Source organism: Sphaeramia orbicularis, chromosome 3 (genome assembly GCF_902148855.1).
Source record: "Sphaeramia orbicularis chromosome 3, fSphaOr1.1, whole genome shotgun sequence".
NCBI classification, from domain to species: Eukaryota; Metazoa; Chordata; class Actinopteri; order Kurtiformes; family Apogonidae; genus Sphaeramia; species Sphaeramia orbicularis.
In genome coordinates, this window is record NC_043959.1 from 11,145,349 (window position 1) to 11,162,127 (window position 16,779).

Consider the following 16,779-nt stretch of genomic DNA (forward strand, 5'->3'; position numbering starts at 1 on the left):
GGTTTTTACATCTCATCCACAGTCCACAACTACAACATGCTGTAGGTGAAACAAAATGCTGCAGTTTCACCGAACATCCTTTGATGTGCAAAAGTGTCCATGTGTCCCGTGAACCCTCAAATACTAACACTGCTGCCAACAGATAAAATAAAATGTGTTCTAAAATGTTTGAACGTCTCATCTTGAATGTATGGTGCAGTGGAGTTCCAGTTGAGCTCAGAGGCTTCATAGTGACCACATTTTAGATCCATTGTGTGGCCAGTGAATGAAATTAAATTGAACTAGAAGCACTCGGAGAGCGCAGACCTCCGCCAAGGCTGATCAGTGCCCCCCCCCGTGGGCCCCCCCACCCCCGATCTCCACCAAAATTTAATCATTTCTTCCTTATCCCATTTCCAACAAACCCTGAAAATTTCATCCAAATCTGTCCATAACATTTTGAGTTATGTTGCACACTAACGGACAGACAAACAAACAGACAAACAAACAAACAAACAAACCCTGGCAAAAACATAACCTCCTTGGCGGAGGTAAAAATTTGGGTTATTCTGTTATTATTTTATGACGGTGTATTAGGACCACATAGGAAAAATAAAAAGACTTGTCACTACAAGAAAAAAGTCATAATATTATGAGAATAAAGTCGTAGTTTAAGAAAAAATCCTCTTAATTTAATGAAACTAATGTACTTTTATGAGAAGTCGGAATATTTTGAAAATAAATTTGCAATAGTACGATTAAAAAGTCACAATTTAGAGACTGTAAGCCTTAAGCCTTGTTGATGACAGAGTTTCCAGTTACACCGATAGCCCTGCAGCCGACCACATCCAGTCAGTTCCTCCACAAAAGAGAAAATTTGCTCCAAATCTGTTCGGTTCTTACGTTTTTTAAATTACAATGTTATTCTCATAATATTATAGCTTTATTCTCAAAATATGACAACATTATTCTCATAACTAGAAGCACTCGGAGAGCGCAGACCTCCACCAAGGCTGATCAGTGCCCCCCCCCCCCCCCCGTGGGCCCCCCCACCCCCGATCAGCACCAAAATTTAATCATTTCTTCCTTATCCCATTTCCAACAAACCCTGAAAATTTCATCCAAATCTGTCCATAACTTTTTGAGTTATGTTGCACACTAACGATCAGTGCCCCCCCCCGTGGGCCCCCCCCCCCCCCGATCACCACCAAAATTTAATCATTTCTTCCTTATCCCATTTCCAACAAACCCTGAAAATTTCATCCAAATCTGTCCATAACTTTTTGAGTTATGTTGCACACTAACGGACAGACAAACAAACAAACAGACAGACAAACAAACAAACAGACAGACAAACAAACAAACCCTGGCAAAAACATAACCTCCTTGGCGGAGGTAATAATCTGTTATATAGTGGGATTTATTTTGAGAAATCAACTAGTTTTAGTTGAGTTTTTTCTTTAGTTTTAGTCTAAGTTTGAGTTGTATTTGGATTAAATCGACTTATTTTATTTAGTTTGTGTTATTATGAAAAAGTCTGATGAAAGGATGAAACATTACATAAACATTAAAAAGTTAGATTTTAAAAATCTAAAGCCGTTGAACAAAGCCCTAATGAGCCGAATGTCGCCTGGATCAGTGACACAGATAGTGTTGTGTCCAAAGTGTGCTGATATCAGTAGTGGCTTTCCCATTGGACATATGCGCAAAACTTTGCCGATATTTACTAACTGTCAAAAAAGCAGAAGTACATAATGTTGGTCTTTCCAATAAATCACAAATGCAATGATTTTGTGTTTATTATCGTGAGATGCCACGAGAAGTCATTCCATAAACATGGCAACGAACATAAATATCATGTTGATTTACAGATATACAGTACTCCATAGTACTCTATCCTGTACTAAATGCAAAAAGGATTAAGTTTCCTCGTGTGTTGACACATACTGCGGCATGTTTTAAAATAAACTTTTCTTCTCCTGTTGTAACATCCATCAACATCTGTTTTTTTTGCTCACATGACTCTAGTTGCACAAAAAAGGTCTTTCCAATTTCGCTGTGCCCAAAAAAACCACCTTTTGCAAGAGCAAAAACTTTTCATCAAAAAAATGAGTTTTTTCCTATTTTAGAGACGAATTTAAGTTTTTCTTTTCCATTAATTTGGTTTCTACTACTGAGTTGTCACTATTATGGGAAACCTCAAAAGCTTTTTCTCGGGGTATTATCATATCCTATACATCTACAAAACAGCAAAGACAGTCTGAATAAAAAAAGTTATTGAGTCCAAACTAAGACGCACCGAAGGAGATTGCAGAAAACACCTGTCTTCACAGAAAATTAAAGAAGCTTCTGCACTTTGATGTGCGCTAGATTCACTGCTAACAGTGGAAGCAACAAATCAGATCAGATTTGCTAAACAAAAAATGTATGAAAGTGGTAATAAAGCAGGAAAATATTTGGCATACTTGACTAAGAAAAAGGCTGATTCCCAGACTATCGGTTCAGTTGTAGATAACCAAGGGAAACAATTTTTTGATACCTTGGGTATTAATAACACTTTCAAAAGTTTTTATGAAAATCTATACAAATCCGAGCAACAACCCGATTCATTTAAGAAAATGGAGGACTTCTTTTATTTGCTGAACCTTCCCTGCTTGTCAGATGAGCATAAAGCAATTCTCGATGCCCCTATATCTAAAAAGAGATTCTTGATGCAATTAAAGGGCTGCAGTCTGGTAAGTCCCCTGGTCCAGATGCACTTTGTGTGAAACTTTATAAAGAATTCCATGACACATTAATAGATCCTCTGCTGAATATGTTTAATGACTCCCTGGCTAAATGTACATCACCACAGTCCTTGAGAGAAGCAAATATCTCACTGATCTTAAAAAAGGGTAAGAGTCCTGAGGACTGTGCATCATATAGACCTATTTCGTTACTAAATGCAGACGTGAAAATTTTGTCAAAAGTGTTAGCAATTCGGCTGGAAAAACTTTTACCCATCTTAATTAATGAAGACCAGACTGGATTTATCAAAGGTCGGCATTCTCATAATAATATGCGTCGGTTACTCAATACAATTCAATACTTCCAGCACCACTCTGGGACAGGTCTTGTGGTTTCTCTAGATGCCGAGAAGGCATTTGACCACATAGAGTGGTCATATCTGTTTTTCACGTTAAATAGGTTCGGCTTGGGAGTAACCTTCATAAACTGGATAAAAATCTTCAATAAAACTCCTCTGTCAGCAGTGCTCACAAACAGATTACGCCCTCCCTGCTTTGCTATTTTTAGAGGAACAAGACAGGGTTGCCCTCTGTCACCTCTGCTTTTTGCACTTGTGATAGAGCCTTTGGCTGAGGTCATCAGAGTTAATAGCAGTATAAGTGGCCTTAGAATTGCCAATAGGGAACATAAGATCACACTTTATGCTGATGATGTCTTGATTGTGGTGACTAACCCAGAGACCTCCATTCCTTGCCTCACTGAGACAATAAATGTTTTCAACAGTTTTTCGGGATACAAGATACATTTTACTAAGTCTGAGGCCATGCCTCTAGGCCTTTTAAGCTCAAAACAAGTTCATATGAGATCTTTTCCATTCAAATGGTCTCCAGAGGGTTTTACTTACTTGGGAATATATGTAACACCAAAATTTGAGCAAATGTATAAAGCAAATGAGGGACCTTTGAGGGACCTACTCTCATGTCTTTTAATCAGTTAATTGAGAAATATGATACTCCAAGGAGGGATTTTTACCAGTATCTCCAGGTGAGGGACTTCATTAGGAGGAATGCCTCAGACTTGATTCTTCAGGATATTTCAGACGAAGAGACAAATTTTCTTTAAAAAATCATTTAGCTCTGTTAGAATATTCAACAACATCCTTAAAGCGTACTCTACAGTTAATACTTCGCACTTGAAGGAAATGTGGGAGAAGGATCTCGACTGTGTTACTACTGAGGATGACTGGGACAATGTTTGGGGTAATGTAAAAACTTTATGTGTTTGTAATAGAGTAAAAATAACTCAGCTAATGATTCTTCACAAGACGGACATTTCTCCTCATTTACACCACAAATTTAAGCCGGATTCCTCCCCACTATGCATGAAGTGTAAAGTTGAGACTGGTACCCTCACACACTGCTTTTGGTCTTGTTTAAAAGTGCAATATTTTTGGCAGATGATTGGTCAGGAAATGGAAAAAATATTTTATACAAAACTGAGCTGTAATCCTCTGTTTCTTTTTCTTGGGTTAACTGACCCTGTTGTTGCCAACAAATATCACAAAAAACTGTATCGAATGCTTACTTTTTGTGCCAGAAAATGTTTGCATGTAAACTGGATCTCAGATCAGATTCCCACCCAGACACAATAGCATAAGACAGTTTTTAGTTATGTTTCCCTAGAGTATCTCATTTGTCGATTACACCATAAGGATGATGTCTTTCTAAAGACTTATGAACTTTTTCTTACCTATATGGGACTGGAAGCTTCGACAATTGTTAAAAGGGCATTTGTATTTTGAAATGAAAACATAATTTTTATGGGCCAATTTTTGTTTTGGTCTGGTTATTCTGTTGGTATGTTCTTTATTTTGTTTGTTGTCATTTTGTGTGTGTGTATAAAGCAAAAATGACAATAAATATAATTTTGAAAAAAAAAAACCAAACAAACAAACGAGAGTTTTGGCAAAATTGACGTTTTTTCCATTAGGCAAATTTTTATGCGCAAGTTATATTCGCACAATTTGAGGGTCAATGGAAAACCGACTAGTATTGTTGTTCCAATGTGAAATAGACAAACTTGTCTTTTTATCAACAACCAACCACCTCACAGTTTGTGCTGACACCCAGAGGTGGAGTCAAGCAGCTGGAACAAATTTTCAGAGGTTTCTCAAATTGATTATAGTCCTGAACAGATTCAACCTCAGGCCACTGCAGTGAATATTAGAAGAGCCAGAGTCAAGGAACATGTGTAGTGCAGCTTTATCAGGACAGCTAAGCCATCTGCATTCCCCTGCACCTCACATCAGCCTGAACACAAACACTTCTTTGAGCTGTATAAAAACATTCAGAACTCAAGATCTATATGTTACTAGGTCCTCATTCCTCCGTTGTTTGGTCAGACCTGTTATTCTGACATGCTTCCCATCTTTGCACAAGAACAAAATGTGGAAAATTTCAAAGGTGGCAACAGAATATTTAGTTTTTTTAGAGTTTTATTATCAGTACCTGATCTTACTGGAAACATGATTTGTTATACATGTGAAAATACTACATCAGGTCCACTGTTTCCAGTGTTGAGAATAATGGCATTAAAAATAACGGCGTTGCTATCGCCGTTATTATTTTCCAGTAATGGGTAATCTAATTAATTACTATTTGAAACATTACAACGCCGTTACTGTTACCGACAGTGAAAGGTGATGCATTACTTTGAACTGATACCAGCTGTTATCCATCCTGGTTCGCTCAGCCAGGCACTACAGGTGTGACGTTCATGGATGAGTCGAATCTTTTGTCGAATCTATTAAGTGATAAGAACAGATTTCTTGCAAGCCATTTGTTTGCAAGCTGTTCTTATTTTCAAATTGTTCACACTGCCTTCATGCTTTACCTGTGTGCCCCATGAGTCTGCCACACACTGTTCACACTGCCTTTACGTGAACGACTAATGACATCTATGAGTTTGTGTTGTCCGCAGCACACCCATTCACTTGAATGCAGCTACATGCGCAGCTAACTTAGGGGAGGAGTTATCAGTGACAGTCCGACTGACTGGACTGAAGACATTTACCGCTGGATCAGGGAGGAGCCACTGAAAAAAGTGGAGATGCTGGATTAACTGGAGGAACATCTTCCTCTATAAATGCAGATCCTCTTATGTGGTGGAAAAGCAGGGCCCTGGTGGACCCCAGCCTTACCAATGGCATAGTAGAGAAACTCTGTTTAGTGGGAACATTGGTTCCATCTGAATGAGCATTTTTTTCTAAAACAGGACTAATATTATTAGAGAAGTCGCCTAAAGTGAGATCGCTTGTCTTCCTTAACTCAAATTTGCCGAAGGATAAGTAGGAGAAGCAGCAGAACCCCCAAGGGATGACACTGCTTTAATATTTCAGGGATAATGTCTTTAATTTTGTTCACACTCCAATAAATATGAAGTTAAATGCAGTACCTGTCTGCTGTTCTACTCTATGCAACTGGCCCCTGAAACACACTCAAAAATCTGTTTTCTTTTACATATTTGAAGGTTTTTCAAAAAAGTAACGTAATAATTACTTTCCCTGGTAACTAATTACATTTATGAAGGAGTAATTCTGTTACTAATTCAATTACTTTTTTGGGAAAGTAACTAGTAACAATAACTAATTACTTTTTTAAAGTAATGTGCCCAACACTGACTATTTCTGACTAAAATGTGCTGTGAAATGAATTGAAGACAGAAACTGGATTTTTCAAATAATGATATGATGATACTATCTTGAACTATGCTGAAAAAGGGCATTCCAGATGCCAAGGACTGATACAAACAGCATACTGAGGGACACCTCAGGAGTGGGGACTCACACAGCATGTGCAAAACACTGACTGACTACAAGGGCACTACTGTACTGGACAGTCAGGATAAAGATCTCCCCGACACCCTGCATCAATTATTCGCCTGCTTTGATAAACTACATGGAGGGGCAAGAACCTGTATGGCCCAGGAAGAGAGTTAGCACATGTTTACTCTCCAAAACCACCAGGTGAGGTCAACTGAGAAGAACTGACATTTTCAAAGCAGGTGGAACTGCAAACTCCAAATGGAATACTTACTCCATATCTTGGACTCTCCACTCCCTTTTGTTCCTGGATTATGGACTTTCTAACCAACAGACCACAGAATATCAGGATAGGAAACCCGTCATCTGCAACCATGATCCTGAACAAAGGTGTGCCACAGGGCTTTGTCCTGAGGTAAGCTCGTTTTACTCCCGTGACTCATGATGAAGAACGTCAGCTCCAAAAATCACAGTTTCTGACTCCTGACATCTAACTAGCTCAAAAACAGCAACCTTTTACTATCTGTTAGTCACTTAATTCCATATTTTCTCAGTGGGCTAATCTGCAGTAGTTTAGCGGTAGCATGGCTACTCTCTCTCTCTTTCGCTCTCCTTTTCTGTCCTGCCGAGTGTGTCTTAAGTTTAGTCCCCCCCACTTCCTTTTAACGAAAATGGTACATGTAAGAAATGTAGTGTATTTGTAGCCATGGAAGCGAGTCTTAGCCAATTGGAGGCACAGGTCTGCTCCTTCAACGAAGTGTTAGCTGCGACTGCTAGCCAACCCCCTTTAGCCTGAGTGGACCCACCAGCTCCATTGAGTCATATTTAAAACTCCTGGCTAAGGATAAATGTAAATATTGTAAGATTGTGTAATTCACGTTGGTGGTAATGGCACCCAGTTACACCAATCAGAGGTCAATAAAATCACTACTGAATCGGTGTGCATGTATGCTAAAATGAGGTTTCTCTGGTCCCCTACCTAACCTGACCAGTGATGACATGTGTAGTCACATGTGTAGTCACATGTCACATGTCATCACTCAACTGCTGGCTGTCTAGGTGGTGTCCTGCCAATGAAATGCAATTGGTGAACAATTGGTGGACATTTTGGGGAAACCGGTCTGATTAGGAGAGATGGCATATATCCCACTTGGAATGGTGCTGCTCTCATCTCCAAAAATCTTGCCAAGTTTATTAGTGACTCAAATACTGACCCAGAGTTGAGATGGGGATGCAGAGCTTCCAGGGCAGTTAGCTACTGTAAACCCTGTAGAGACTGTGTCTGTCCCTGACCATCAAAATCTTACATAGCTGAATTTTTGATGAGAAGAGCTTTACACAGACACATAATAAAAATCAACGCCACTACTCCAACAGTTCAAAAGCACCAGAAAATAAAATGTGGCCTCAAGAACATTAGATCTTTATAATCCAAAACTTATTAATCAATGACAGTATATCAGATTATCACACAGATTGATTCTGTTTAACAATTAAATCCCAAACCAAACCAAATTTTAATTCATTTGAAAGTCTTAGTCTTAGCCTTTCCCACCCAACCTATAAAACTACTAGTAAACCCTAAATTTGAGAGAAACCTTTTGTCTCCTCAGTTTAATTACTAAAGACAATGTTACTACACCCTACAAAAGAAAAAAAAAGAAATAAGGTGAATCTTTAATTTAATCCCAAGTAAAAAAATAAATAAATAAAAAGATTAATTGATTAAACTTGCAACAAATTTCGGGACATATGAAGCAGTATTTTAATCCATTTAGGAGAAATTAGGTAGAGAAATTATTATAAAGTAAAGCTTTAAAGACTTTTAGGAAAATCATTTTAAACATAATGTCATCATTATTAATTACTCAGAAAATGGAATAAGGTCTTACTGTGGTGTGGTCTGACGGTAGTATGGTGGGTGGTAGTCCTGGTGGTGGTGGTTTCTGTGGTGGTGGGCTGGTCCCAGGGGATATAGGTGGCAGTGCGGTGAGCTTGGCGGAGAGGACTCCTGCCGTGGTACAGATTGTACTGATCTGGAGGAAGCCAGTACTCATACTCAATCCCCAGGTTTATGTCGGTGGACAGAACCTAAACACAAAGTCATGAGCAGATGGGTCTGAACAGGATGAAGAGTGGGTTTATACCGCTGGGTTTAATGAAGTTCATCTCATCCAGACCTTCCCATTGTTGAGATCTCTATGAAGCGAGAACACTAGAAGGTAATTTTATGCCTTGACATGATAATGTAAACCTGTGGTCAGTCTGTAGACCGGACTAACCGTGGCTAGCTCCTGCCCAACAGGAGCTAACTACACACTAGAACACAGGTGTCAAACTCATTTTAGTTCAGGTCCACATTCAGCCCAATTTGATCTCCAGTGGGCCGGACCAGTAAAATAATAACAGTGAAAACAGTTAAATTATACAACAATCAGGTTTACATCTACGAAGTTTAGTTAAAAATCTGAATAACATGAACAACTTGAATTGTGTTAAGAAAAACAAATGCTATTTTAACAGTATTCTGCCTCAGTTTTTTAGTTTAATATTTACACATGTGCATTACAATCGCACAAAACATTTCGGAACAGGCAGAACACTGGGAAAATTGCATTTACATTTCTTAAGACATTTCTGTTTGTTCAGGTTATTCACATATTTTGTAAAAGTATAGTTTGGTAATGTAAACATTTTCATGTAATTTTACCTTTTTTATACCAATAAAACAAAGGGAAAATTTGGGGTTGTCATTATTTATAGGCTTTTATGATATTTAACTGGTCTGACCCACTTGAAATCTAATTGGACTGTATGTGGAACCTGAATTAAAATGGTTTTGACACCACGGATTGTTAATATCTTCACTGTAATTTTTGCATGTCACAAATTCATCCGGGCCGGATTGGACCCTTTGGCGGGGCCGGATTTGGCCCTCGGGACGCATGTTTGACACCTGTGCACTAGAACAATGGTTCTTCAAGGGAGACAAGTATTCAATGTTGCAGTACAATGGTGACCTCAGATAGCACCAAATACATCAGCTGGCACCAAAGTAGCCAATTTTAGAATTGTGTTTTATTCAGTTGTAGCAACCAGTGCTCAACCTGTAGAAGGCAGACTGAATAGAGAATTAAAACATACGATGTACAGGTGGTTATTTACGCTTTATGAACAATCACGTTAATTTCTAGTGTTTTGCTTGCTTTTAGAACATTATCATGTGATCATTGTTCATATTGATAAATATAATGATAAATTTCATTATTTCTTTAAAGACTGTTTCTCAGACCTGAGTGAAAGTTGTAGAAACCACACAGTCATCAGTGGTTTTATTCCACAAAACATGTACTCATTTATTCCAACATCCCCTTGCGGTTTGAAAGCAGCCTTTTTTTTTTGTTTGTTTTCTTAATAGTTTTCAGTGATTTCCATTCACATAACAGTTTTACCTTGAAACCATCTCGACGTTAGTCTCCCCATCTGGTTTTACTGACAGAATAATAAGTGACACAATACTATGGAAGAAGAATGAAACTCTAAGCAACAACAGTCTGGTTTCATTATCACTGGTGCTTCAATTCCTAATAAATTCAGAGGTCAATATAAATCTTTACATAAGGCATGTTTTGACTCTAATGGACATGTTTGGACTCAGGAGCAGGTAAATACTGTCATTACACATGTTTGAACCGGTAATAAAATAAGAAAAAAACCTTGTACGATGGAGTTTCTGTTGCTTAGAAATCTGATAATGTCATGCTGTTGTTAATTACAAGTTGTCCAGGGAAATGTACAAAACATTCTTAAAACCAAACTATGGCTTTTCTTCAGTATTCAGGAAGAAGTTGGAGTTAATAGTTTGTAAAATACCTGTACAGACTGAAAACACATGAACACATTAATCTAAACCAGACCAGAGATGTGCCAACTGATTTCAGTTTTACAGTGGACTAGGAAACAAAAGGTAGCTTTATCCTGCAGAGATTTATAGAGCAAGCAAACTGGTTTTAAGATACAGTAAAAGTACAACTATGTTTGGCTCCAAATATATTATGATGATGTTGCAATGATTTATCAAATAGAGCAGTTCATATCCTGATTCCTGAGTTTTTATGTTTAGTCAGTTACAGTGATTTAGTAAGGATTTTGTCCTAATCCTTACTAAATCCCGGATTGGTTTAAAAACTGGAAAATAAATTGTCATTCAATCTTTAAAGTGTACCTGTACTGGTCATGCTTACAACATTAATTGTGCTTTGTGTATTACTTTTAAGCAAGAGAGGTGCAAATTCAGTAAAAACATCCCCATAAATGCACCATACTGGAGTAGGAGTGAAACAATTCGAGTTATTCAAGTATCTTGATTACAAAAAATGATCGAGGAATCTTCTCCACCTCGAGGAATCGCTTATTTAATTGTAAAGCTCAAAGCACGGCATTTTGCACAGGCTATTTAATGGGGCACTACGCGCTTATGTTCCTCACACAAAGGAAGATGACAGAGGACGTGGAAGTGTTTGGATAAAGCAGCGGGAAGATGGAAGAGGCGAGTGAATACGACAGTGATGACGAAAGACAAAAAGAGACAATGAAAAAAAACAGAAAATCTCGAAAGTGTGGAAGCATTTCAGACTGAACAGCAAGGTGAACGCCGTGTCATGTGTCTGCTGTAACATGGCCCTTCCATACAACAACAGCACATCTGTGATGGAGCATCTTCACATAAGACCCCCAGAATGGAGCAGAGGACCCCAGATAAAATTAACGTAGCGCAAATCAATGAGATTAACGTTAATGTACCTTACTAACATAACGTTAGCCCTGCGGAGGGATAGGTTTGTGTTAATTATGGAACTGTCGAATGTGTGGATAGTTTATTACGATTGTGACAAGCACAGATTTAGGCAGCGAGCCGTGATTTGCACGGTTAATTTCCCAAAAGCAAAAGCCAAAATGGTGCACGGCTGGATGAAAGTTTTCTCTTACCTTGTCACGGCCGAATTTTGGTAAAATCCAACTACTTTTTGCAAAAATTACGCGAATCATCAATTAACCGAACGTGTGTGTGTGTGTGTGTGTGGGGGGGGGTTATAGGTCATGACACAGACAGATAAGGTGGGGGGGGCCACTGCCTTGATTGTCCTGAATATAGCAGAAATGTGTAAAACTGTTCATGCATGGACTCGTTCCAAGTTCCCGTTCAAATGTTCTTGCCTCTTATATGCCACAACACATTCCTGTTTTGTCTAAATTGTAAATTCTGAAACTTAGAGCTGCCAAAGTTCAGTTCCACAACAAAAAGACAATGTTTATGCCTTTGTATTTATTAATGCCTTATATTTTTGATACTTACAAGAAAAACTAAGTTGAAAGTAATTCAATTTTATTTATTTTTGTATGTGCCTTTGTATTTGCCTCTCTGGAAATGTTTCTAGTCAAGAAAATACATTTTGCTGCGTATGCACAATATGAATGTAAGAAATAAAACTGTTAATTATCCAAAAAAAAAAGGAAACCAATTGGTCCTTCATTATTAAGTGAAATACCTTTTTTCCTCTTGTGTATTTATAATTGCTCTTTAACCTTGCAAAAATAAGTTTTATCCAATTACTCGATTAATCGAAGGAATTTTCAGTAGAATACTCAAATATTCAAATATTCGATAGCTGCATCCCTACACTGGACCTTTTTATTACATGAATTATGGGCAGGGGCAGAACTTATGGGGAGCAGCCACTGCCGGACGCAAGTGACGAACCATTGTTGTTTTTGGGTGATGAGTGCAAGTAAACAAGCATCAGTCAGTGAGACAGATTGAGTGGAAAGCACGTGTTGGCACTTGTTTGTGCAGCTGTATGCTTTGCAGTCCGCCATTGTCCTAGAGACTCGACCCAGCACTGGCTAATAATGTGTCATCTTAGAGTGGTGTCTGCTGCACGGGGTCAGTGACCAGTCCATCACAGCCTAGGTAATCCGACAATACAACAAGTCTGCATCACTACCAGTGCTGGAACAGCCCATGAAGGAATCTCTCTGACCATGACTGACTGACTTAGTACTCGACAACGGGTACTTGACAATAGGCTATAACATAAGTTACCTGACGAAACTGCTAGTATTATACGTGATCTCTGAAATAGCTAGCAATGAAAATTCACAACAGGTAGCCTTTAATTATATCTTCTGACAGAATGTGTTGAGTTCAGAGCTGATTTCCTCTCTCACCATGAGGTGCAGGTCTTCTTGGGTTGGTCCCATGACCTCAAAGCTCTCCCAGGTGTCCGCAGAGCGTCTGTACAGCAGTTTCGTCCCAGCCACACTGTATTCTCCAGGAACGCTGATCTTCCAGTTTCCATTGATGACAAACTGGGAGCGTCCGTTCTGCAGGGCTGCCGAACACAAACCAGGATACATAGAAGACTCATTTCACATCAGTCCAACCATGAAACAGAACTTTTACAGTTCATGTCCTGACATTTCAGGACGTTTCAGTTTATTCTGTGATCTGATTTCGTGGCCTTTTATACCTACAGGAAGAAGTGGTTTCATTAGCCTGCCATGCAGAGGGGGGGCGTCCTCACACTCCTACCAAATGAGGTAGCGGATTGGGTCAAGGCTTCTATGTTTGACTTTATCTGATCGACTGAGTGTTTGAGTTCCCTTTCTGAGGATATGATGAGTGAGTTTTAAATTCCAGCAGAATGCACAAAATGTCATCTTTTGTTAATAATGTATGATAAAACAATAACATCAAGGTACTCAGTTTAATTCTGTACAGTTACTTGTTCCTTATATGTTGTATGTAAAAAAAAAAAAGTTGTAATTGGAAACTTATCTGTTTTCTTCAAACTAAATAGTCTGTGCGTTTGAGACTACAGTCTGTTTTGATCCGTTACTCAGTGGGCAATTTGATCTGTTACTTTCTTTTGCCCATAATGAAATTTTAATCATGGCACATTTTTGCTACAACACTAACTGGTGTTATAGAAACATATATTAGTTAACATATTTAATTGTATTTTATGTGAAGCTTTGGCAGGAACAGGGTATTTTATCCATTTGTGTAAGTAAAAAAAAAAAAAATGTTCTTTTTATTTATGATCCGTTACCAGGCTTATTTTGCCGTTTTTACCACAAATATATCATTTAAGTAAATCATCATTCTTGCCATATCAAAATACTTACAAATATGTACAAAAATATGTTTTATAACTTACTTTTGGTTATTTAATTGAAACAGTAGACCCTTTTGAACACCACATTTTTTGATCTGTAGGCCCATATATGTGTGTGCGTGTGTGTGTGTGTGTGTGTGTGTGTGTGTGTGCATATATTCAAAAGTAAACAAAATACATGTTTTGTGTTTTATGTAAAATCCTGTAAACTCTGATGGTCATTATCAGGCTTCTGCAGAGCTTGATGATAGGCTTATCATTTGAATCCAGTGTACTGGAAGAGGGATACATCTAAAACATGCAGGATAGTAGATCTCGAGGACTAGGGTTGGTGACCCGTGGTTTAAGTTAAAAGATATTTTAACTGCTGCTTGAATGAAGGCAATCATTCATTGAGTCAGACTTATCTACTACTCTTCCATCCTAAACTACAATGGACGTGCAGTTTTATGAGTTCACAATGAGCTTGACCTTTGATTTTTGGCTAAAAATTAAAAAAAGTCCTTTAAGATGTTCCTGAGACATTGCATTTATACGATAGACAGTTATTAGGCAAGATTTTTCCCACAGAGTCAACTACAAAGTAGCCACCTCCTGCTATTAACAACACTCTTAAGGGGTTTTGTCAAAAAAGACCTGTTGCATCATTGTAACATTACTGGTGAAGAAGACGGTTTTTAAACCCATCAACCAAAGAGTTTTCCCAAACTGATCCCTTTTTTCTTTAATGTTTCTAACAAATGTTGGTATTTGTCAAATGTTCAATTTTAGACCTGTTGAGCTGAAGGAAGTTATGACTCATCCACACCTTTATCTACGCAAGGTAGGTAGTGAGGACGGTGAGTGGAGGTGGGGGCAATGATGACGGTGATAATGATGATAAAGATGGAGAAGCAGAAGGTGGTTTAGGGTGTAACCTTAAGTACGACTTTGTGTCATCAGTGTAACAATGAAAGGAAATGCCATGACAACCGATGACACGACCCAGTGGCAGCATTTACAAGATGAAGAGGAGTGGGCCAAGGATGGGCCCTTGAGGGACACCATAGGTGACCAGGGCTGTTTGGGATTTGGTGTTACCCAGGCTGACATGTTCAGTCCTACCAGTGAGGTAGAAGGAGAACTAGTTCATAACGGTGTGACAGAGACGGACATCAGTGTGGAGAATATAGTGGTCAATGGTGTCAAATGCCACTGTGAGGTGGAGGATAATGCACAAGGAAGGAGAGCCGGTAACAGCCAACATATGAAGGTCATTTGTGAATCTCACCAGTGCAGTCTTTGTGCTGTGTGGGCAGAGCAAAATCCAGATTGGAACCTTCTATACAGGAAGTGAAGTTGAAGATAGTTTTGTAGCTTTGCATCAACAGCGTTTTCTAGCACCTTAGAGAGGAATGGAAGACTGGGGATGTGCCGTTTGTTGGCCAGCAGAGGCCAGCATCCAAATTGGGTTTTTTCATAAGGGGTTTAAGAACAGTTTTAAGTGATGATAAATTCTGGCCAGAATGTAAAAAACAGTTTACTATTTGTATGATAAACTGCTTATAGCTGCTTTGAGTTAATGAAGGCCATAGGGAAGGGGTCCATGGCACAGGTGGATGACTTAATTTTTTGGATGAGGCCCTCAACGTCACTCCGTGTGACCTCAGTAAAGCCATTGAAAATCTCAGGATGTTTGAAGTTTGAGAGCTCAGAGTGGATGGTGTTGATCTTATCTTTGAAAAATATGAGAAACTTGACACACCATTCATCTGTGCATGCATCCAAAAAGACAGCATTACAGGAAAATATAAAGTGCCTTTTTTCCTGACAACCTACGAATAATAAAATAATTATGTAATTGTATCTGTAACAATCATAAGGTCCATAAAACACCAAATCACAAAGGAAAAATAAACATAAAACCTTGGTAATTTCTTGGAAAGTCCTTAAGCTTGCAGTTTGTCTCCAGGGACTACATATGAAAATGAGCTACGATTGGAACAAAAAGTATTGAATACCTCAACATTTTGTCCAGTAAATGTATTTCCAATGAGCCTATTCAAGTGAAATTTTCACCAGACTTTGGTATTAACTCAAAAAATCCACACTAAAAATCTAAACATTAAAGTCCATATGTAAATAAAGTTATGTGCAATAAAGTGGAATGAAACAGGAAAAAAGTATTGAACACACTAACTGAACTTAATTCAATACTTAGTGGAGAAGTCTTTGTTTGTAATGACAAGTTCAAGGCACTTTCTGCATGAAGTAACTAATTGCCCTGAGTATTTAGGTGTGACTTTGGCCCATTCCTCTACACAGATTATCTTTAAATGTTGAAGATTGCAGGGAGCCCTCTTGTGAATCTGGCTCTTCAGACGCTTCCACGAATGTTCCATTGGGTTTAAGTCAGGTGACTGACTGGGCCATTCCAACAAGTTGATTTCTTTCTCTGAAACCAATTGCGAGTTTCCTTTGCCATATGCTTTGGATCATTATCCTGCTGGAAGATCCACCAAAGTCTCACTCTCAGCCTCCTGGAGGATGGCAGCAGGTTCGTCTCAAGAATCTCTCTGTACATGGTTCCATTCAATGATATGAAGTCTGCTAGTACCACGGGAGGAGAAACAGCCCCACACCATGACACTTCCACCTCCAAACTTCACTGCTGGTATAGTGTTACAGGGCTAATGCACAGTGTCATTTCTCCATACATGGTGTGTTCTGTGACGGCCAAAAAGTTCAATTTTTATCTTATCTGACCAGAGCACATGCTCATAGTTGTTCACTGGCTTGTCCAAATGTTGTTTGGCAAACTGTAAAAGAGCTTCAACCTGTCTTTTTTCATTCATTCATTCATTCATTTTCTGAACCCGCTTTATCCTCACTAGGGTCACGGGGGTCGCTTGGAGCCTATCCCAGCTACATAGGGGCGAAGGCGGGGTACACTGGACAAGTCACCAGTTCCTGTCTTTTTTATTTTATTTATTTTATTTAACCAGGAAAAAGATCCCATTAAGATTAAGAACCTCTTTTGCAAGGGAGTCCTGGCCAAAAGACAGCATGAAACACAACACACAGTTACAACATACA

General features: G+C 38.7%; 1 protein-coding gene across 2 annotated transcripts in view; it reads right to left on the minus strand.

Annotated features, from left to right (window-relative positions):
- The window catches only part of adamtsl5 (ADAMTS like 5), an 82,905-nt gene that overhangs the window by 6,385 nt on the left and 59,741 nt on the right, over positions 1-16,779 (minus strand). For both annotated transcript variants that reach the window (XR_003937915.1, XM_030160230.1), the window contains exons 9-10: positions 12,755-12,918; positions 8,419-8,617 (exon numbers count right to left, since the gene is read on the minus strand). Coding sequence is in view for 1 of the 2 variants with exons in the window: in XM_030160230.1 (XP_030016090.1) it covers positions 8,419-8,617; positions 12,755-12,918 (363 nt within the window). In the remaining variant the exon portion in view is untranslated. The remainder of the gene's footprint in view (positions 1-8,418; positions 8,618-12,754; positions 12,919-16,779) is intronic.